Below are 24,551 nucleotides of genomic sequence, written 5' to 3'. Positions count from 1 at the left end.
TTTTTTCAAAAAATATGAAAATGGTTGGGTCAAATGTGGAACAATATGCGAAACAGGAAAAATTTCGTCTAGTTTTAATCTTGGTCTGTCTCTATTTCAGCATATTATTTTATCGATCTATTTTTTGGTCCGTCTCTCTCTAACTACCGGACAATGGAGAGTTTCTTCCATCTGGACTTATATATATAATCTATGCTCATACAAGTTTGAATAGCTCTTGTCTAACGTGAGAGAGAATTTGATTCCAAAATCTATTAGGTTCATACTCATATGTGTTAAAAAAACTTGTGTCTAACGATGATATATGAAGTCTGATTCTAATATATACACAGTCTAATGTAATATATAGATAGCTAGAAATCTTAATTCAAATAAATATCCCTGATTCCTATATCTGGAATAAGAATTCTGATCAAATAGAAAAAGGAATATAATATATAATCTATAACTAATAATAAAGAGAAAAAATTTCAGGATAAACAAATTTTCAACTCACTTTTTTTATTTCACATAATATAGGTGTTTGGTCCATTCCCTCTTCTTTGCGTGCTTGCATCATATATGTAGTATACACCTTGAACCGGGCCGATAAAAAGAAGCGGGAGTGTCCGGATTGCATATCAGGATCTATCCAATATTCATTGATGGAATAGAATTTATTCAAAACTAGAACGCGTTGTTATGGGAATTTCAGATAATTTAAAAAGAAATTAGACTATTTTTATTTATAGTTATATGAAAATTAATTTTGGTGAATAGTTTGAAACATCAGTGCAGACATCTAAATACATGTTAGTAGATGAAGATATAACTATCATAAAGCCATGTACTAGTTGGCTATAATTGTAAGTTTTAGTGGATTGTTAATGTAGATAGTTAGCTTGCATGTTGAGAGAAATCTCTAGTAGAGTTTAATTAGCTTTATAAAAATATAAGATAGGATATGTATATTTTGTTTCGCCAAGGGGACGACGCCAACGTCCTGTGGTGCCATTTCTGATCACGAGTCATACACGCTGAGCACTTGATGCTACGTGCGAGTTCGCCGCCAAGATTGTTTGGCCTTTTCGCTTCTTCGCGCGTGTTGCATTGGTTCGTTGATGGTGTCGTGATGGCAGGCCAAGACCATGGCAAGGCCACGATCTGCGTCATGGGCAAGCTTGGTGCGGCACGTCGACTCGAGATTCTTCTCAGCGCTCGGTGTCGTGGCCGCGGCTCCCGCGCGCTCGAGACATTGTGCGGGTTGTGAACCGCGCTTGGCCATGCCCAGGGCGATCTGGATCGACATTAGGCGATGACAATGAGGCACCTTGGTGGGTGGTGTGGAGTCGTGAACCACGGTTTCCTGATCACCGAGGCGTGGCCCCGCACAAACATCCTTCCTGCATCATCGATGTTGAAGAAGTCTAGCTCCATTGCGAACTCTCCTCAAAAATTTTGCAAAATTTTTTCAGATTCCACGTCACATCGAATCTTTATACGTATGCATGGAGTATTAAATATAGATAAAAATAAAAACCAATTGCACAGTTTGGTCGGAATTGACGAGACGAATCTTTTGAGCCTAGTTAGTTCATAATTGGGTAATATTTGTCAAATACAAACGAAAGTGCTACTATTCATATTTTGTAAAATTTTTTGGAAGTAAACAAGGCCCTAGTTGAGTTCGTTGTGGTGGAACCTATCACTTAGGTTCAAGTCCTCAACTTGACATGGGTATTTGTATTTTTCTGAATTTATTTCATGATTTAATGGCGCTATGCTTTCAGCGGTAGGCGACGTGTCCGTCAATAGTGAGACGCCTATGGTAACTTCGAGAATTGTTGGTTCAACTCGGTTCTTCGGAGATACACATAGGGTAGTGCGTTCATAGACGAGAGTGTGCGCTTGTGTTTGTGATCGTCTACGTCTGTAACTGGGCATCGAAAAAAAGAAGTCTACTCCATAACAACATCGCGCAGGTCCGTGAAGCACCAACAAGTCTGCTTATCAAAATTCTGACTTAATATGACACTATCATCATTCATGCAAACAATAAGTATATTAGGATGTATAGTCATCAAAAAGTAAATTATAACTATAAAATTTTGTAGAAAAGTTAAATTAAATAAATATGTAGAATTTCTATAGTTGTGTTTCCAAGAACATTTTGACAGATTTTTTTTTTATCTTGACGTAATGCACGGGTATATTTGCTAGTACCAGTTAAAATAACTCATGTCCAGCAATGACACAGTGACTAATTCTAAAATGTATTCAGACATATTTGCAACTACAAGTAGAAAAATCTTATACACAAAGATAACAAAACAAATAGTCAAAAAGTTCTAATAAAACACAAAGAAAACAAAATGGACGACCCTGTATCGAGGAGAGAGAAGGACCCGTAGAGAGAGACTAGGCTCATCCGACTCCTAGAGAAATCTGTGGGAAAAAATTCACATTACCTTAAATTTCACAAAAGTCTATTTTTTAACTCTAAAATCGAACAAAACATCTCTCTAAACTTTTAAAACTATTTATCATACCTCCGTAGTAAGTCATTAAAAAAAATCATAAAATAGAAATCCAACTTGTTGGACTTTACATGATCAGATATATACAGTGACATATAATATGGTATGCTTTAGCATAATTTTCTATCATGACTTTAGATCTATGATTTTCTATAATTAATTAGAATAATTCATACCTACAGTTTCTATAGTCCAATTATGATGAAAGTTTTATGGTGGGCTAATTATTGTATGATTAACTGTTGTAAAAATTTCATATTTATTGGACCATATATAGCTTACTTATAGATTTATTTATATTTAGCAAGCGTAAAACTAAATAAAATCTATAACTAAATTATGCATGATCCACTATTTATGTAAATCTATTCATGTGAAGTCTAAGAAAATTATTTTTTTATTATATATTTTTTCTATAATTTACTATGATTTTGTTAAAGATTCAGTCGGAATAAATAAATAAATAAAAAAACAAACTATCTTTAAAACAGTTTATAACAGTGCCAGAGAAAAGATGAACTATTTTAAAAGTTGAAGGAAATAATTTATTTGATTTTAAAGTTTAAAGAGAAAAAAAACAAATTTCTCAAAAATGGAGGAGGTAATGTGGATTTTTTTTCTAAATATAAACCGTGCCAGTTTTTTTCTTTGCGAGACCCAGTTACAGACGCAGCTGCTTACAAACACGAGTGCACACTCACCCCTATAAACGTAAGCATACACACTCTACCCTTATGAGCATCTCCGAACACCGAGTTGGATCGATAAATCTCGAGATTGACGAAGTCACTATAGACGTCTCATTGAGAGACGGACACGTCATCTACCACTAGTGCTGTTAAATTCTAGAAAAAATACAGTATTTGAACCCGCTGATCTATGTTGGCTAGATCGTGCCAGTTTTAGCCGCATCCAATCAGTCCATAACAGGCCCAGCACATACTAATTCTTTGGCCCACGGACCGACCCCGTTCTCGTCTCGTCAACGCCTCCTCCCCCAGCCCCAGCCGCGCGAGATATTTTGTGCCGCGCCGCAAAGAGCGCATATTCCCCCCCGGCCCTCCCGCTCCGCCGCCCCGTGCGCGTCCCCGCCCCAGCCCCCGCCCGCCAGCTAGGTGTCGCGCGTCTCTTCTTCCCGCGTCCGCATCCGCGCCCGCGACCACCGCTTCTAGGGTTAGGGTTCCGGCGGAGATGGGCGTGCCGGCGTTCTACCGGTGGCTGGCGGAGAAGTACCCGATGGTGGTGGTGGACGTGGTGGAGGAGGAGCCCGTCGAGATCGAGGGCGTCCGGGTCCCCGTCGACACCTCCAAGCCCAACCCCAACGGCCTCGAGTTCGACAACCTCTACCTCGACATGAACGGCATCATACACCCCTGCTTCCACCCCGAGGATAGGGTACGTAAGCTGCGCTGCCTGCCTGCCTGCCTTCCTCCTATCTGTCCTCCACCTCCAGATGCGTCGTAGCGTAGGAGCTGGCAGCTTGTCTCTGCTTTCGGACGGTGCAATCCGACGCCTTTGCGGTAAATGTTGTTGGATTTGTGCTTGCTGTTTGTGAGAGCTGTGAGCTGCTAATGGGAGGATGAGAAGTTTTATTTGGGCGAATTTGGTGAGGATAACACCGCGCGCTGGCTCGCGTACATGTACACATGCCTGTACGGAACTGCTCTTCAGTATTTCACGTTAATCATGTGGTTTTCAATATTCGAGCTTAGTCTTATTTTGTCTATTGGTTGGCCTGCACTCGAAATGATGTGGACTGCTTATTTACCAGTTGCCTACGAGGAGCTGAGGCTATTTTCATTAGTGCTTCTAGTATGATGCAACTACTGCTTAATAAGAAGATGCTTAATGTGCAACATCATTAAGCATTCATCCAAGGCCTCAAAGATCCCAACACAAGAATCGATTTTGGTTGGGTCTTAGATCAGTTAACAACTCTAACAGGCTAAGACCAGCACCTCACCGGATTTGATGCAATGATGAAGTTACTCCTCTGTCCTATTTTGACCAAAACCCCTACGTTTTCTTTTCCCTATGGATCATTGCTTTAGGCACCTGCATTTGACAGAACTCTTTAAGGCTGTGTCAGCTATTACTCTCTGTGCTGTTGTTCTGTCTGTGCTTTAAGCAGAAGCATTTTACTTTTCTTCTATTGAAACCTTTGTATTTTTTTCTGTTACCTGTATTGACTGTAATTCTATCTGGTATTTTCTTCTACAGCCATCCCCAACAACATTTGCTGAGGTTTTCAAGTGCATGTTCGATTACATCGATAGACTCTTCATCATGGTTCGCCCTAGGAAGCTTATGTACATGGCTATTGGTATGTTCTCCATGAACCTTTATGCAGATTACACAGTTCTTACTACATTATATATATATATATATATATATATATATATATATATATATATATATATATATATATATATATATATATATATATATATATATATATATAGGGAAATTCCTTTCTACACGTACGTGTAGTTACTCACGCGCGTGTAAAAAAAACGCGTCCTATATAGGGAAATTCCTTTCTACACGTACGTGTAGTTACTCTCATCTTCAATAAACTACATTGTGTATGTATTCATACTTGTTTATCAGTTTGAGTATGTTTATATACTCATATTAAGATACTCTAGATCTTACCACGCGAAAATTTTTCAAAAAAAATTATATTTTAAATATATTACTAAAACGCCACTACTATATTATATACAATAAGTATAACCATATACCTATGTATGTATGCATACTTAACATACATATCAATCTAGATGGTCTAGTATGATCATATACTTTGTCTATATACATTTCGTTTGGTCATATACACCTTAAATCTAGAGATATATAGATGAGAGTAACTACACGCGCGTGTAAAAAAAACGCGTCCATATATATATATATATTCTACACCCTAGGTGTAGAATATTATTCTACACCGCAAGTCAAAACTGAGTAGAAAAAATACTGAGCAATACTGGAGAACCTTCAGTATCATCCCGTCCAACACCTAGGACCATGAAATACTGAACAATACTGAAATATGAATACTGAACGATACTGAATTTTGCTCAGTATAACAGTTCGGTGTACAATAGTATTCTACACCTAGGGTATATATATATAGTAACAATTAGGAACACATATGACAGTTACTCTTTTAAGTTGTTAGAGTTTGTGCCATTGCATATATGCTGATTATACAGTGGTTTACAGATGGTGTGGCTCCACGTGCTAAAATGAACCAACAACGTTCTAGACGATTCAGAGCTGCGAAAGATGCAGCTGATGCGGTCAGTATTCTAGTGGAGTTATCCTCTGTTCAGTGTATGATCATACGCTGTCATTTCAACATTGGTTTTTAAACAGTATCAACCATTTGTAGTTGTTCTCATTGTTCAGTATTGTTCTATGTCCAGGCTGCAGAGGAAGAACGGTTGCGTGAAGAGTTTGAGAGGGAAGGAAGAAGACTTCCTGCAAAACAGCAATCACAGACTTGTGACTCTAACGTTATTACTCCAGGAACTGAGTTTATGGCTGTTCTTTCAATTGCTTTACAGTACTACATCCATCAAAGACTGAATTATGATCCTGGATGGAAAAAAATTAAAGTAAGTGCTATCTGTTGACAATTTGGACTTTAATTTTTGGAACTCCTGTTTCGTTAGTAGTACATTGCCTCATATTTTATTCTAGTTAATTAAAAAAGCTACACACTCGAAAAAGTTATAATGCAGAAATGACATATGTTCTGACCACAAATCATTTTGAAGGTTATTCTGTCTGATGCCAATGTTCCTGGTGAAGGGGAACATAAAATAATGTCGTATATTCGTGGTCAACGGAATCTCCCCGGATTTAATCCAAACACCCGCCATTGCTTGTATGGCCTGGTACGTTTTTGAAACAAAGTTCTATACTTTCAGTTGGAGTTTATTTCTTCAGTTCTGCTGATGCATAGGCTTTGCATATTTACACATGCAGGATGCAGACCTCATAATGTTAGCTTTAGCAACTCATGAAGTCCACTTTTCTATATTGAGAGAGGTAAGCCATCCTTAACGAATTTGAAATTAATGCTTTTCTTCATTAAAAAATTTGGTCATCTAATTTCTGCTGTCTCTATTACTTTTTAGATTTAGTAAGCAAACCATTAGTTTCACCTTCTAGCCTCCTAGGTCGAGTTTGTTTTTGTTCAGGCAATCTTGTACATTTTGTAACATTAGTGTGGGTGTGTGTGGATGTGTATTTGTAAGGGTTTCTTACAGTTTTTTTTTTTAATATGATGACACACAGCTCTCGTTCACTTTATTTTAACATTTTCTTGTAAAATCTTCAGTTAAAGATTATGCATTTTATGTTTGCAGGTAGTTTTTACACCTGGACAGCAGGACAAGTGCTTCTTATGTGGTCAGGTGGGACATCTAGCCGCTAATTGTGAAGGAAAAGCAAAAAGAAAAGCTGGCGAATATGATGAGAAAGGTGAAGCTATTGTTCCAAAGAAACCATACCAGGTAATGGTGCTGTTTCAACCTGTACTGAGGGTCTTAATTTTTATTTTGTATTGCTTGTTGACTTTGTGCCCTCGCAGTTTTTGAATATCTGGACCCTTCGGGAGTACTTAGAATATGAGTTCAGAATGCCTAATCCGCCTTTCCAGATTGATTTTGAACGCATTGTTGATGATTTCATCTTCATATGCTTTTTCGTTGGCAATGATTTTCTTCCACATATGCCAACACTAGAGATCAGGGAGGTTAGTTTTCTGGTTTGCTATACTAAAATATCTACCTTTGCAGCTAGTAGCTATTAAGTATCAGTGATAGTGCTTGCTAGCAGCCATGATCTTTACTTTATTATTTTAAAGTTAAATAAATGACTTCCTGCTCCTAGTACTCTCTTATACTTTTGTCACATTTACTGATTTGCCTGATGATCTGCAGGGAGCTATTAATCTGTTAATGGCTGTGTACAAGAAAGAATTTCCTTCAATGGGTGGCTATCTAACAGATTCTTGCACGGTAATAGTTTAATTATATTGGAGTTGTCCCTTAATGTTTTTTTTGTTTACAAAAGTGCTTCTGATAACCATATGTACTTCTGCATTAACTTGTTTATTTCTTTGTTATTTTAGCCTGATCTGAATAGAGTTGAACACTTCATTCAAGCAGTTGGCTCTTATGAAGATAAAATATTTCAGAAAAGGGCTCGTTTGCATCAGGTGTGCAAGACAACTAAATTTTATTTCTTGCATTTCAAGTTATTGAATTATTCCTGGAATTTTTAACCTGATAAATTTTCTGGTATATTCTTCTTTCAATAAAAACAAAACAAGTTCCCATGTTGGTGAGTGGCAGCTAAATTCTTCTTTCAATAAAAACAAAACAAACATATTCCCATTTGCAGTAGGTTCAAATCCCTATCTGTATTTGGGTTTTCTTTTGGCCTAGTAACTACTGGTACAGTACACGGTTTTGGTTTTCATGGGTTCAACCCCCTCCCCACCTTCTCTGTATTGGTTTCACATTTTTCCCAGTTTGCATCATACTTCGTGCAAATGAAGTACTACAGAATGAAAGAAAAACTGACTGTTCAATGTCCGTGATCCAGCATTTACCCATGCTTGTGATTCTAATAATGTTATCCATGTAATGGAAGTATACTATTTTATCACATCCATAACTGCCATATAGCACTTGAATAAGCTATTGGAATTGTTATACGATTTTTAAACGAACATTTGAAAAATAATATTTGGAAGCTTATTATTATATATGCACAGGTCAATCGTTAAAAAGTTACTTTATGTTGTTCACAGCGTCAATCAGAAAGAATAAAACGGGAAAAGGCCCAAGCAAAGCGTGGGGATGATCTGGATCCCCATGTCAGAGATGATCTTATTGTACCTGTTGCAAATTTCCGAGGGTCTCGCCTTGCATCTGGAGCAGTACCTTCACCATATGAACAGAATGGATCTCGTAGAGAAAGGAACAGCCAAGCTCTGAAAGCTCCAAGAGTATCATCATCAGGTTCCAGCATTGCTGCTGCTATTGTTGAAGCTGAAAAAGATCTTGAAGCACAGGTAGTTCATTTCATTTGGCTTTGTTTTGGAAGAAGCCTTTTCATTTTTTTCTTTTATTTGATCTGATTTTCCTGTGGTAACTTAGGAGCTTGAAAACAAAGAAAATTTGAAGTCTATGCTTAAGGATGCTCTTCGTGGGAAATCAGATGTCTTCAATTCTGAAAATCCAGAGGAGGACAAGGTATGTATGCACCAAACTTATCTCATTACATTTTATATTATTTATTACTGAAACTGCCCCTTTCATCTTGTGTAATATGTCTGTTTGCAAAATATTGCTGTAACTTACAATTTATTGACATTTGAGTCTTTATGTTATAAGCCTATAGTTCTGGTGGCCCTGAACTGAAGCAGCATGACCTCGCTGCTGATAGGTGGCAGCGGCACAATGGCAAGGATAGTAGAAGGGACTAGATAATAATAGATTGATTCGTGCTTGCCTTGTTATGCATCTCCCCTCTTTATATAGAGAGGCTTCCTTAACCCCTAAGCAGGAGACCTCTAATTTTATCTCTAATAACCAACTCTTAACCCTGAGACCTGGCTTGCCATACTGCCTAACCAGCTCAAGAGGCCCAGTCAGCCCTGCCGTCTGCCCATAACACTTGCTTTCCTATATTTTGGAACATATAGGTGAAAAACTGAAACACATATTTGGTTACTTTCTATGCTTGCCATGGTTTGACCTTGAGCGTCTGTGTGGTTAATAAAGTCTTAAAATGTAGAACATAACTTCTGCTTGTTGTGGTCTGGCTTCTTGTATCTGTGTGCATTTCAAAGGCTTAAATGATGCATAGTATATTAAATATTCAGGTAAAGCTTGGAGAACCAGGATGGAGGGATAGGTACTATGAAGACAAGTTTGGGGCAAGGACACCTGAACGGATGGAAGAAATTCGTAGGGATGTTGTAAGTATATTATAGGAAGCAATACACATTTGTGGATAGAAGATTTCATTTGATTGTTATTAGATATGTAAATTCTCCCATTTTTGCAATCTTATATTTGATATGTTGCTTCCATCTTTAGGCTCTCAAATATACTGAAGGATTGTGTTGGGTGATGCACTACTACTATGAAGGGGTCTGCTCATGGCAGTGGTAATTTGCTTGCTCTAGTTGATACAGTTATGTCTAGTGAATGTTTATTTGTAATGCAGCTGTAGATTTTACGAAGTCGTTCTAAATTTGTGCTACTGCGTGTAGGTTTTATCCTTATCATTATGCTCCTTTTGCTTCGGATTTAAGGAGTTTGAGTCAGCTCAATATAACTTTTGAACTTGGGTTGCCATTCAAGCCATTTGATCAGCTAATGGGGGTTTTCCCTGCTGCAAGGTGAATATGCTAAGATTGCATCTCTTTTGTCTTCATTATTCATTGTGTTTTTTTTCCCTCATTGATCTACATCTCATTTTCAGTGCTCATGCACTTCCTCTAAAGTATCGGCAACTGATGACTGATCCAAATTCACCAATAGTTGATTTTTATCCAACTGGTAAGCTGATGTTGTGAACTTAAGAAATGAGCTCTGTTATTAGATTCTCACTTCAGCTAAGATATTTTCTAATCTCTCTTCTCCCATTATCATGCAGATTTTGAAGTAGATATGAATGGGAAAAGATTCTCTTGGCAGGTACTTAACAGAGCATAATTATGTCATACATGGGCCCTTTCTATTTAAATGTCCTAGGAGAACACATTTACTTATTGTATATTTGTATACCGGCCATGACTAAGAGCAGTGCATACTTCGCAGGGGATAGCAAAACTGCCCTTTATAGATGAAGACCGGTTGCTGGCTGAGATTAAAAAAGTTGAGCATACTTTGACGGTATGGAAATGAAGCAGCTTCTTGTGTGCAAATATGCTTGTAAACAATATGGTATAGAAAAAAATCTTAAGATCCGCATCTCTTTCCTTATCTTTTGTGTAGCCTGAAGAAGCAAGGAGAAACAGTACCATGTGCAATATGCTTTTTGTGAATGGCTCCCATTCACTTTCTCCTTATATCTACTCGCTCAGCAGTAAATTTGGGCATCTGCCAGACAAAGACCTCGGTGGAATCAAAGAAAAACTTGATCCTTCAGCTAGGTTAGCTAAGCTTTCAGGATTCTTGATCGTGTGTGTGTGTGTTGGGGGGGGGGGGGGGGGGGGGCGAGGATAAACCTGATTATATTATCCTGCTGAGGTGTTTATGGTTGGATTTCTCTAACATTGCTGCTCTTTTTTTTAGTGGAGGAATGAATGGTTACATTGCACTCTGCTGTGGGGACCTGTCCCCTCCTGTCTTCAGATCTCCTGTAGATGGGCTTGAGGACATCATGGATAATCAAGTGATGTAAGCTCAATTTCTTTTGCCCAGTATGGTTGTGATTTAGTGCCAACCTAGTTAATGGTCATTACATTTCTTTTAACCAGATGCTCAATCTACAAGCTTCCGGATCCTCACAAGCACATCGCCCGTCCACCAGTTGGTGTTATCATACCCAAGAAGGTAAACAACATTGTATAATCAACATTGCTTAGTTATATCAGCATATAAGGGAATGCCCCTTAATAGACCAAAATATGATTGGTATCCCAGTAATTGAAGCTTTGTGTTTGATTGAATCGGCAGAGTGTAGAAGCCGGTGATCTGAAACCACCACCAGTGCTGTGGCATGAAGACAGCGGTAGGAGGCCTCATGATAACAACCACCGGGGGCCTTATGATAAAAGCAACAGGTACTATTCCAGTTCTATCCCTTGTCTTGCAGCCGCATTGAAAATTTATACCTATTATGAAATGGTTTCAGGTCAAACCCATCAGGATCTCTATCTGGCCGCCAACTCGGGGAAGCTGCCCATCGACTTGTTGTAAACAGCTTGAGTAACCGGGGCGGTGGGCAACATAATTCCCCATCTATGCCATATCAGACAATAATGAGTGGTATGAACTATCCAAATGGAAGGCATCACATGGGTAACCATGGAGTGCCTCCGAGAATGGAACAGCCTGCTGGTCGTTCTGGCTGGCATGTTCCTGGTGATAACATGGCCAATGGTCAAGCAGCATATGATCAGTATCAGCCTGAAAGGTCAGGGCCTTCTTGGCATGAACGAGATAACCGTGGAGGGCAACGGTATAACCCATATGCAAGGGAGAACCGTCAGGATTCTAGTGGAAGAGTTCAACCACATGGATACTATCAAAACCGTGGCAACTCACAGTCCGCTGCTTCTTCAGCAGGTCCTGGGCTGTCTGGGCAACATCCGCCAGCATATGCTGGTGGTTATTCTGGGGGATACCAGCCTACACCACATGGACCTCAACAGTGGCAGCAGCGACCTTATGGAGGTGGAGCACCCCCCACAAGACCTAACTCACACCAATCACAAAACCGTTATGGCTCCTTAGATAGAAGTTCTAACAAGAGGTCCTCAGGTCATGGCCGACACTAATCCCTAAACCCATAGGGCCTTATATTTGAATATAAAGGGGAAATATAATAATGGATCCAAATCCTTGACAAATCACTTAGCAATGCCTTCATCCAGACAACCCCTTACTGTTGTGGCCCTATTCTTGCTAGTAACAAATCAATACCTTAATACAAAACCCCCCACTACTGTTATAGTCCAGTTACTGTTGTTAGTAAAACTTTTCTAGTATCAAGAATGATGTCACCATAGCCAGTTACCTGTTACAAGCTTCTAGGTCGACTTATTAAGGACTCCAAGGAGCAAATGTTGTATACTAGCTTTGTTGCCAGACCATCAGCAATTGGTGGCGTCAGTGTTCTTTCATTTGTGGTTCTCATTGTTTCGTAGTAAGTAGCATGGGGGTTGGGTAGGTAGGTGATCAAAAAATTTTGAACTGTGGTGATAGTGTATGTAACATATGTATTTGTTTCTTAAGATGGTAGTAATAAAATCTTGATTTCTATCTCATGGCCTGGAAAATTGTGTTGTTATCTATAAATGGTATTGTGACTGCTGGAGTTATTGCACTTTTTATTTGGTTAACAGCTGTAAAAATGCACTGTTTAGATAGTAGAATTGACAAATATTATACGCTGAAATGTAAACACAGGAGGATGCATGAAGGTGCCTGACTGCATCTTGAATCAAAACTAGCTCAATCGTTTACATGAAACGCGTTCAATTAGCTCCAGTAGTTCGTTACGTGACTACCATTGTTTGTTCTGCCTTGAGTCTAGCGGCACCGGTGAATAGCCATCCCAATGATTTGTGGTTAACCTTTTTTTTCCTCTCATATATGTATGAGAAGACCATATCATGTGTCGTATGTGCCTTCTAACACTTGGCATTATAATCTTCTCTACTGCAGCAGTTATCTTCACAGTGAGTAGAACTTCACAATTTTGTTTGAGAATCCATAATATCACCTGCTAGCCATTTAACAGTGTTTTCCTCTTACAATGAATCAGCAAACAGTACTTTTAGTTATGGTTTTTCAACTAAGCAAACAATTGCTGGGCATGCATGGGCATTTCATGTAGGTTCGAGAGTTTAATATTGGGTCATCAAGCATTAGACATTTCTACTACTGATTTTATCTGAACTAGAAAGATAAAAGGATCCCAACAGCTAATCAACCACTTAACAGAACCCTTGTGTATGCCAACTACTGACGGGGCAGCTTAAGTAAGAATGATCTGTACAATCTAGATTTCTGGTTGCATATCCTTAACACCGATACTGTCAGCGGTAGATGAAAATGAGCTTTTGGACCTTGATCTTGATGACCTTGAGGATCTAGCGGATGCCCTCGGCGAGTCATTCTTGGATTTCTTCCTTCTTGACTTCCTCGGTGGCTTTGGTATGTCAGGGTACTGGGTTGTTTCTTGAACGCTACTTTCGGAAAATATACCAAAGGGTGATATATCTCGAGGCTCCTCAAAATCTGTAAATGAGAAAATTATAGCAAATCAGTGAACAATAGCAGTAGAGCACAATAGGACGAGATGTCTCATAGTTTTATTTCTGGCAGCACACAACTTAGTGGATGACATGTTATGAAGTGTTTGACCGGCTGGAGTCCAGCTGAAGCTTTTCTTTACATTTTAAAGCATGTTTTGGTCAGCCACGAAGTATGATCCAAGTTATTGTATTGATCACTGAATGATTTTTCATGAAGAAAAAAAAGTTTGAATGTACTCTAAATATCTAATTTATGAAATTTTATAAACATCAACTGTCGTTTATGAGATGAACATCTACACACAAGGGTATAACTGTGGTCCACAATTCGAAGGGACCGGATCTTATTATTTCGTTTATCCATCATAATTTGCATCCCAGCTCCACCAACAACTGAACATGCTGTTGGCAGTTGAAAGACACTGAAATTTTATTAATAGCATTGTTGATTGTCTGAAAACTGATAGATCATGATTCAATGAATTATGAACCAAAACATAAGATTGCTGTCTAAAAATGGCAACAAGAGAGCATTCCTAGGATAAATAACTACAGTTTCCTTCGCCGTACACATACCACCGCTCGAATAAATTAAAGGAAGAATATTCTTCACTAAAGAAAGCAGAAAACAATTGGATCAAACATGTGCACCACTAATGCAATAACTAATGAACAAAAGATCTGAAAATCACCTTGAGAAGAAGCCCAGGATGTTCGTGCAGAGGGTCCGCCATTGCTCAGCGATGAAAAGTCTGGTGACCCCTTCATGTCATTCATCTACGAAGAAATTTGGATTTATCAACTTCTAAACAAGTCATGATCAAGGGTGCAATCAGGCGGTGGTAAGAATAGTTTCAGCATTGTTTCAAATTGTGAATTTTGCAATGTAGGATATACCCAGCTAGGAGAAGCTGCACTCCCGGTTGGGCTATCCCAACCAATGTGCGCAACATGCTTCACATCAGTCGGATAACCGATCTCCATCTGATGCTCCTTTACAACTGCAAGAATGTTATACATGAACAACAAAGAATAATAATAAGTTGGTGCACAAGAAAGGAACTTGAAAGCTTTCAAGCTTTTCTCAGAATCGTCACAAATCCTTCCATATTTTTGTTCCTGTATGAAAGCGTGTAAAAATTCCACACATTCTGATGTTGATCACATACCGAAGATCTGAGAGATGACCTTGAGGCCCTTGAATACGCCTTTCATCTTGTACGCCATTGGCGGATGTGAACACCTTTAATTTGGGCACTGAAACATGCAAATGTCAAGCAAAGAGCTCTAGTTCCAAAACTGCCTTTTGCTTGAAAAAGATTTTTCTAAATACAGATTGATATACTCAACTGAAAGAAGATTTGTAGTCCAAAAAAGCAGTTTGTTGTTGAGTTAAGCACATACCTCACGGTGCAAGATGATGGTGTCGATACCCTTCTTGGATGCCTTGATGGAATTATTTGGAGTATATGTAATAGTTCCATCACCTCCCATCCTCCATTCTAGCCAGTTTTGCATTAGCAACATCCACGAGAAGACTGCATTTGTTGGGGCTTATATCGTTTGCAGCAGGAATGGCCTAAAGAAACCACAAGAGTACGTTTCTCTGATTGCACCTAACAATTAAAATCTTTAAAATAATAACTAAGTTGACCTTCTCTTGGATATGGCCGGACGGAAGGATCAGAATGGGTCGCTAGTCTTTTGACCTGACAGGTAATATTCGTTGAGTCGAAAGCTGGCTAGTCCGTTTCATCTAAACATCGAAAGCTGTATTGAGTCGAATGCGCACACCATATCAACTCAAAAGCTTAAGACGATGGAAAATGGGGATAAAACTTACAATAAAACTCCTACATTTGGGATGTTGAAAAGAGGAAATCTAATTAGGCCTTGAGAATGATAAAGTAGGTCACCTTAGAAACAATAATTAGTTGAAAATACAAGCATCCATGTTGAGTTAGAGATTCAAATTCGACACCGTCAAGATAATTATAATTATCATATTGTAATAACCGTAAAAAAATCTACACTGCCAGGCCGGGAAATTCCGGTTTCCATTAGTGTTGGGAAGACAGGTGTACTTAGGCCAGTCTTAATGCATAGTTTCATGACACAATTACCAAGACTATAAAATAGGTAACCGAGCCACATGAGTTTCATGGGGATGAAATTCTTTTCTCATCTGATGAAACTCCTTCATTTAATGACCATGTCAAGTCAGCCATTTTGCTTATGTGGCACCCTATTTAATATGCATGACACTCTCATGAAACATGCATTGAGACTGGTCTTAACGAATTAAGCTACACACAGTTTCCCTATTTATAACCCTTTTGCTAGACTTTTTCCCTAGACAGCCAGGCATCGTCAGTAATCTCTGTCCCATGCTGTGGTACCCTGGTTTTGCAGGGAAATGCAAATAAGTGAACAGCAACATGGGCAAACTGTCAAGTAGTGCATTTTTGGAGAGTTTATACGATCTGATTCTTCCCCTGTTTATGGGATAGCAGCTTCTGCCTCCGGGACACAGCTAAGAATCTAAGGGAGCTGTGGATTATATTAGCCAATAATCATGAGACGCAGCCACGTTGAGGATTGAGGCCTGCGAATCAGTCAATGCAAGAGCCGTGTTTTTGGATGTTCCCGGATCTGAAGAACCGACAAAAAATGTTCCTGGCATTGATTCTGTGAGAACTGATTGGCACGTAAACGCAATTGGTTGTTTACATTGTTCAGCATAGTTTGACTACAGAACATTGATAGTGCCGAGGTACCAATCCTGTGTTATCTAAAACACGATGGTTAAATTGCTAAACGTAATGGGAGGGTTAATGGAGATAAGCTTGAATCGCATGGTGTTAAACTATGAGGGAAACACTACTATAAAAAAACTTTTAGGAGGTATTTTAAAAAACCCATCGGAGGTGGTTGGGCCAGCAACCCGTCTCGGTTAATCGTGGCCGGGCTATTGGCCCAGCAACCGAAGCAGGCATTGCAACATAACTGCATCGGTCAATTCGATTAATCGAGACAGTTGTCCTAATGTAACCATCTTGGTCAATACATTAACCTAGATGGTCATTGTAAAACAACCACCTCGGCTAATCGATATTAACCGAGGTGGTTACATTACAATCCTCACCTCGGTTAATGGCTACATAAAAAAATAATTCATATTTTTTTGGATGAAGATAAACTTTATATCAAAATTGTAGCATTCGACGAGATCTACAACTTTATAGTTGAAAAGTTTTGAATTGAAACTGTTTAGGGTCTAAAAAATATTGTTTTAAGTGTGTAGATTTTGAAATTAGAAATTTAAAATTATCAAACGATCTTAGATGTTGACATGGTCTATAGAAAAGTTATAGTTCTCAATAGAATCTACAACTTTGTATATGAAAAGTTTATAATTTAAACATGTTTAGAGTCTCAGATATGTGTTCGATGGTTGTAGATTTTGAAATTTAAAATTTTGAATTCCTAAATGTTCTCCAATGTTCACATAGTTAATACCAAAGTTCTAGTGACCCACTTGATCTACATGTTTGATATTGACAAGTTTTTAATTTAAAGTCACCTAGAGTCTCAAATATGTGTTTAGAATTCACATGTTTTAACGCTTAATTTTTGGATTTTTTTTTTCAAACTATCTCTGATGGTGATACATCATATACTAAAGTTGTAGTACTCGGCAAGATTTAAAACTTTGTAGTTAAAAGTTTTTCTTTTGAGTTCATTTAGTTTAGCCAAAATACCGAATGTAAGATTACGAAATATTGATATAAAAAATAGCGTAGTATATATATGCATAAATGATTGTGTGATGTGTGGTGTAGTGGTAGAGGGGTGATATAGTGTTGAGCCAGAGGTTGTGGGCTTCACCCTTAAATGTTACAAGTTTTTAGTTTTCTAGGTCTTTTTGAGAATATCAACCGAGGCGACCATTCTAAGGTCGATTAATGCTATGACGTTTATGGTCGATTAATGCCATGACATTAATCGAGGTAGGCAAATGTTTTTTTGCCCGTCTCTATTAAGTTTTCGTGTAGTAGTGAAAAAAGATTCTATTGCCAATTTTAAATTGTTTTTTTCATTCAAATCAAAACGAGTTAGATTCATGGGGTAGTACACTATTTCAGAAATCAATTATTGAGGTGTCCATATTCGACATGGGTCAACCATTTCTGGAAGTAGGTATGTGCATTTCACTAGGAACACCATCAATTGTTTATAATTATGTTTTTTTAAGTGTGATCTACTTAACTGAAAAATTGTTTGACAACCTAGAGCCAAACCTACTAACAAGCCTATTCCATTTTAGGAAAAGCCAAGTACAATATGGCAAAGCTTAAATGCGATAAGTAAAGAGTGTCAAAAAAGAGAGAACTTCTAGAGAGGATGTATCTTATGGTATCAGTTGCCAAAACATAATCACTAGTACACGTTGAAGCTCTACCGAGGTGTGCTCTCGTTCACCAAGCCTTCATCTGGTCACAGTGTTGAGCTCTCCACAATGCAACCAGGTAAGTGTTGCAAGACACTAATGCTTACCACCACCTCGATCCTGTATCAGTTACCTTGGAATCATTCACTATGGAACGTACTCCTCTATCAAGGAAGGTATCTTCTTGTCCCAGCACACACCAAGTCATCGTGGCTCCACCAAATTGGCACCAGAAGCTCACGAAGATCTCAAATGTTGTGTCTCACCAAGATTACAACGGTACAACGACCCAACACTCATAGTTCTCAAGCTCCAAGGCCTATTCCTCGTCAGTCATCACAAAGTGAATACTAAGTTCTATCCTATGTCTTGGCCGGATGTGATCAATATGCACCGAGAGGGTCGAGCTTCTAGCAGCCTTGGAGCACTCCAATAAGGTAAGGCAAGTCTGTTGTAGAGGACCATGAGGCGAATCATGGGATTGTGTTCGAATCTGCTGGGGATGCCATGTTGAATATGTTTCCAATTCAATTGCACATTGTAAAGGCCGATTTCTGACGAAGCGAAGTGGAGGCCCAGTACATATACCCAAATTAAGGTTCCACTGAAGATATGATCTTGTAAGCCGCCATATGGCGTTGTAACCCAACTCTTGATAATAGTGAGGAGTGTTTGCTGGTTGGCGCCCGTGGTTTTTTCCCTTCGCATTGGAGGGGTTTTCCACGTTAAATTTTGTGTCTCCGCTGTGTTTTGATCTTGTGTTCTTCGTCATTTATCCGCCATCATTCACAACATGCCAGACGGTGATGGATCTGGACGCCGAATTGTTCAGTGGAAAAGTTCGTTGGGAAAAGATCAGCTTTAGACCTATGGTGTTGAAATCTATGATATTTTTAGAATTTTTGGATTTGAATTAAATATAAAAATAATTCCATAGAAATTCATAAATCAATTTTAAACCATGAAAGATATCCCAATAAAAAATTTTGAGGAATAAAATAATTTTTAGCAGGCTTTGACAAAAATATTTAGCTGAAGGAAAAGGAAATTATTAAATTCCAAAAGAGGCTAAAAAGTTCCCATTAAAAGATGAAAAAGTCTTTGAAAATGTTGAATGCATATGGGTGTCATCCTACACTCATTAACCATAAAAAAAAAAGAATGAGAAGAGGGAACCTAGGGTCTGCAGACCCACAAGTGCGTAGTGGGCTGTAGCAGGCCCTTGTCGGGCTCTTGCATATCTCGATTTCGAGGAATGGGGTGGTTCTCTGTTTTGGATTCCACTTTTGCACAACCATTAGTTTTCTGCCACTCATATATTAGTGTGACAATTTCCCTGATTGATTCACGTGATTTGGAGTTACTCATGAAGCCTAACTGAACATACTACTCCCTCCGTCTCTTTTAATTATCGCTTGCGCTTCCAAAAAATAACTGCCAACAATTATATATTAAAAAAATATTAATATTTATAATACATAATTAGTATCATTTGAAAGATCTTTGAATCTAGTTTTTTAACAAATTTATTTAGAGATACAAATGTTGCACGTATTTTCTATAAATCGAGTCAAACTTGTGGTACGCACACCAACAACGACAATTCAAAAGGGACAGAGGGAGTATGTGTGAACAATGATTTTCTAATTTTTCTCGCGATATATTTTTTTTTTATTGCTAGTGCTACACTGGTCATACTTAGGAGTACAATGCATATAAGTACATTTCAATAATTATTTGTGCATGTTCATTTCACTGAAATTTGGCTTGTGCTGATGCTGAAAAATACTGTTCACTGATTTGTTGTGAGAGAGAAATATTGTATAATGATTGATAAGTGTAACACCCTAAAATTTACTCCTTTTGAAATATAGATAAAATTATTTAATTTTGTATTTTTGTGCTCATGAAAATATAGGAAAAATAATATTTTTCGTTAAATTAAAATTTATCATAAGGCTTAGCAATATTATTATGCATACATGCTGGTGCATATGTTTTGATGTGATGCTTGTTGCTCCTTTATGTGTTGATAGTAAGAAAAATATTTAAAATACGTTTAGTAGATCGATCTTCCTTATTCGGCACATATTTATCTTTTATCTACAACAACATTCCTTGTTTCTAAGCTCAAATTTTTATTAGGACCTTTCTAAAATATTTTCTTTGTCACTCAAAGCACTTCTTTTAGTTCCTCGTCCATCAAGCACTCTCTACAAACTTTTCGGGAACTTTTCCATCTTCTGTTCTCACTTTTCTCTGGGCATGATCTAATTTTTAGATGCTCTAAACAGTCTTATCATGAGCTCCAAAAACTTTATTCGGGTTCCCCATGTTCTATAATATCTCTGAGAATTTTTTCCGAATTTTCGGAGCTTTCGGAGTATTTTTCGTGGCTTAACTACTAATTTTAAACTTTTCTAGAATTATTTTATCAATGAAAATAATTAATTCCGAAAATAATAAATCTCTTATTATTTTTCCAACGTCAAAGCCCATAATAAATCCCAAAAACCATGTCTTTATTTAATAATGGGCTTTAATAATTAATTAGGCCTATTAGTAAAGACGAAGGTTGCAAATCAATTAGTACCATATTGCTATTTGATATAGATGTGAAGCGTTTTCTCTGTATATATATATGTACCAATCCTTTGGGTAAAGTACACCAAAACTACATTAAGAAAGTCTCTAGTTTGGAAAATCTCTTAAGGTAGTAAATAATAATATTTTTTTTCTCTGCTCATCATCCATCTTCGATTATGATCTAGTCGACACATCCGGCATCTGTCAATGCCATCTGCAATTGGCCACTGTTGCCATCCATGTGCGGCATAGCCTGCCGACATGCAACTGCTGTGCCGGCCTTCCATGGTTGCCATGGCCAAGTTCCTCCTGCCGAAGATGGTGAAGAAGCCAACACCGCCGCTGTCGCAGGCAAGCTTCGGCGTCGTTGTCCTCGGCTCTCCGCCCGCACTGCCACCAATGGCCACCGTGTTGGTATGGTACATCCCGTACTCCCCGTATCCCTTTCGATGTTTTGAAGCCTCTGATTCGTTTGCTTTTCTTTCCAGTGATTCTGTGATTGTAATTGCGGTTTAGTTTTTGCCATGATACGGCCGGCGCTGCTGGTGCCGCTCTATGTGCTATGCCATGCTCCAATGCCTAATTAGCACGATGACATCATGATCACATCACTATAACATCAAGTAAGAATTATGGCCCTTTTCATTTAGAAATATAAATCCACAAATACTATAGAAATACACGAGCAATGGATCTCCATTATTTCTTGGTTTTAACTCCGTTTTGACCTATTCAAATTGCGTTGAATTCATATTAATGAGCTCTACATGTTAGTAACATTGTTTTCTCAGTTTGAAACTCTTTAATTTCGTGATCCTATTTAATTAATTATTTTTCTATATAAAATCTTAGAAAATTCATATCTTCTACGTTTTAACTTCGATTTTCGTGAACTTTACGTTTATGTGATCGTAGCGCTGCGTAGAATATTTTGATAAACTTTTATATTTGTTTTACCACTGTTTGGTGTATTATTCTAATTATAGCTTGTTTGCTTCGTGTATGATTGTCTATATTGGATTGCCTGTTGTTGATTGATGATCGGGTATAGACGGTGAGCGATACGTTGGTGATCAAGGTCAATCTTTTAAAGACCAGCAGCAGGCTCAGGAGAGCTTTGATCAAGGCAAATATAACTGGGATCATCCTTGTTACCTATACACAATTAATACAATATATCATATGCATGTGTCCACCTTGATGACCTTAGCAAAATCATAGATGATTGTTATCCTGAATTTCTTGTTACCTATTTGGATATGCATTTGGGTAGTTCTTGCTAGTGCTTGATTTATAATCCATGATCTTGTAACATGAATGTTTGGATATACAATAAACAATAAAATAAGCTTTCTAGCAACTTGAATATAAAGGGTGGAAAGAACTCTGGCTTTTGCTGGATTGATCTTGACCCTCCATAAGGACTTATCCCTTGGCAAAAGCTGGGACAACTCGTACAACCATGAGGGCTATATGGCTCTGGTTTTAGCTCAGTATGAGGACCTTTTTCTAGCTTGTTAGCGGTTACCTTAAATGGCGTAAGAATGGCTAGACACGTTGGGTATAGTGTGGCCTCTGTCCATGTGTATAGGATGCGGGTTATGTGCCATGGAAGGGGGGCTCTATATCTGCCTGCCGAGTGAATCTAATGGCCCGAACTTGCTAGACGAAACCTTTGAAAGGCTTCATAGTGATCTCTGCCGACCTCCCTAGGAAGGGGGTTAAGAGACTCATGACCTCGGGCGAAAGGGTAAATCATGACTCATGGGTAAAGATGTACAACCTCTGCAGAGTGTTAAATCTAGTATACTAGCCGTGCCCACGGATACGGGCGGCCCGGAAAACTGACGGAATAGATGGACACTGATGAACATGATTAATGATAATAAAGGATGGTTTATTATGTTGTTTATATGTGTTATTCTTAATTCTTGTATACATTGATCATGTGGTTATGGGATTAATTATGCTACCTTGATATTTGCTATCCAATAATTAAATATGCTATCTACATATAAAAGCTAAATGCAGTTAAACCAGTGTCAGCTGATTGAGCCTCATGAACCCCTGGTTATACTTGTTGAGTATGATATGTGCTCACTCTTGCAATTTCCCCCATACTTCAGGAGATGTTTTAGGCTTATGATCAACCAGTCAGTTGGATCCTGTGGAGAGGAGTTAATACCCGAAGATTAGAGTTGTCTATCCGCTGTTTGCTATTAAAGGTTATCTCTTTTATACTAAGTACGTTATATAATTTATGCATTGTCTTTTGATATTACCCTTATTTGTAGCTATATGTGAGATTTTCCTTTTAAAACTCACATATGGTGCATATCTGGTTTTGTCCTTAAAATCGGGTATTACAATAAGTCGTGCTGATAAGTTCATTGCTACCTTATTTTAGATGCAGATCTTTGTGAAGAGCATACTGGCAAGATCATCATCCTTGAGGTAGAGTCATTTGACAGAACTTAAAATGTAAGGCAATGATTCATTGCTACAACTTTGATGTTGACTTTCTCTCCATTCGACATTGTTAATCATGTCAAATCTGATATGAGAACATATATTGAACATTTAGACATGTAAACCATCTCTTTGACCTCTAAATTTTTTGATATAAAGTATATCTTAATCCGATCTCATAGAAAAACTTATGATTCTTTTGTGTGTACAATAGCTATCACTACCGGTTGAAGACACGAATTAGTGATAGGCTCTACGAACATACAATGATAGACTAAACATGGCGGATGTCAAATAAAGGTAGTGATGTCCTGCCGGCCATGGTGCCAACTAGCGCGCACCTAAGGCTCGGATGTATGTATTGGCTCATGGGGCATGGAACACGTCGTGCATTCTCTCGTGTTATTCCTTAGCCGAAGGATGCAAAGCACACATGAATACATGATGGCAATTGTGGATATCATTTGAACTCATGGGTGCATTTTTTAAATTTTTATAATGATGTGTCACTTATATGCGTGGTAGATGACTAGATGTACGATATAGAGATAAATATTTTGCTTGTTTTTAAACATTCTATACATATTCACTAGTAGAAAAGAGTACAACGCCGACGCCTCCTTTTTATACTACAGGCGGTTGTAGTTATCACGCGCCTGTGGTGTAAAAAGGACGGTGTCAGAACTACGAACCGTCTGTGAAGATGCATTTTCACAGGCGGTTTTTCTAACTGAACCGCCAGTAGAAATCATACATTTCTACAGGCGGTTGTCCTAAGGAACAGCCACTAAAAATCTTTCCCTGTATTAGCCGACTTGCGACTTGCGACTTCGACGGAGACGGGCGGGCGAATAGCCGATGGTCCTTCCTGTATTAAAATCTTTTTTTTTCCTATTTTTAAAAACCGATTTCCTATTTTCTGGAAAAACATTTCTACAGGCAGTTGGCATAACTGAACCGCCTGTAGAAATGCATTTCCACAGGCGGTTCTTAGTTACCGCCTGTAGAAATGTCCCATTTCTACTGGCCTCCAGCGCAGGCGGTGCTGAAAAACGCCAGTAGAAATGGGTTTTCAGCTGCCCTGTACAGTATGCGTCTATACTAGTGATTAACACAATCATGATGATATATTAGTTGTGATGTTAACATAACCGAGGGGTGTTCGAAAGGCATCTTGCCTTGCTATAGGATTCCACGCACATGCCATAGGTTGTTGCGTGGGCAGGTGTGACAAAAATGTTATTGTGTTGTCACGAGCAAGTGTTTGCTCCACCCACACTATACACCCAATCGTTGCCATCCCCAACGGCATTTCCAGTAAGGGTGTGTCCGATCCGTGGCACATGCATGATGACACAGAGTCGTAGATCAAAGTTTGAGATGAGAGTCACTAGTAGATGCCAACGGGGGAGAGATAGAGATAGAGTTAGAGTTGGCATGGACTTTTAATGGGCCAAGGTGGCAGACGAGGTTGCCTTGATGGGGGAGTGAGAGGAGAGAGGAAGCCGGGCCATGT

General features: G+C 38.4%; 2 protein-coding genes across 4 annotated transcripts; one reads left to right on the top strand and one right to left on the bottom strand.

Annotated features, from left to right (window-relative positions):
• LOC8071116 (5'-3' exoribonuclease 3) lies at positions 3,708-12,549 on the top strand. Of its 3 annotated transcripts, XM_021464900.1 has the most exons (23): positions 3,708-3,911; positions 4,737-4,839; positions 5,742-5,818; positions 5,945-6,136; positions 6,299-6,418; positions 6,510-6,572; positions 6,893-7,039; positions 7,117-7,281; positions 7,469-7,546; positions 7,660-7,746; positions 8,344-8,607; positions 8,693-8,788; positions 9,421-9,516; positions 9,638-9,708; positions 9,814-9,942; positions 10,026-10,102; positions 10,200-10,240; positions 10,364-10,438; positions 10,541-10,698; positions 10,841-10,945; positions 11,026-11,101; positions 11,225-11,331; positions 11,403-12,549. In XM_021464900.1, exons 1-23 carry the CDS (start codon positions 3,708-3,710, stop codon positions 12,046-12,048), a joined length of 3,177 nt encoding a protein of 1,058 aa, XP_021320575.1. In that variant the 3' UTR covers positions 12,049-12,549. The 3 variants fall into 3 exon arrangements, with proteins under 3 accessions (XP_021320575.1, XP_021320576.1, XP_021320577.1); XM_021464901.1 differs by lacking the exon at positions 7,117-7,281; XM_021464902.1 differs by lacking the exons at positions 3,708-3,911; positions 4,737-4,839 and having other exon boundaries at positions 5,742-5,852.
• Positions 12,772-15,094, bottom strand: LOC8085005 (CRIB domain-containing protein RIC10). Its single transcript, XM_002443918.2, has 5 exons — positions 14,935-15,094; positions 14,700-14,787; positions 14,428-14,531; positions 14,223-14,307; positions 12,772-13,513 (listed from the first exon to the last, which is right to left on the bottom strand). Exons 2-5 carry the CDS (start codon positions 14,755-14,757, stop codon positions 13,275-13,277), a joined length of 486 nt encoding a protein of 161 aa, XP_002443963.2. The 5' UTR covers positions 14,758-14,787; positions 14,935-15,094; the 3' UTR covers positions 12,772-13,274.

Source organism: Sorghum bicolor, chromosome 7 (assembly GCF_000003195.3).
Source record: "Sorghum bicolor cultivar BTx623 chromosome 7, Sorghum_bicolor_NCBIv3, whole genome shotgun sequence".
Taxonomy (NCBI): domain Eukaryota; kingdom Viridiplantae; phylum Streptophyta; class Magnoliopsida; order Poales; family Poaceae; genus Sorghum; species Sorghum bicolor.
This window is presented reverse-complemented; position numbering and strand designations above follow the sequence as displayed.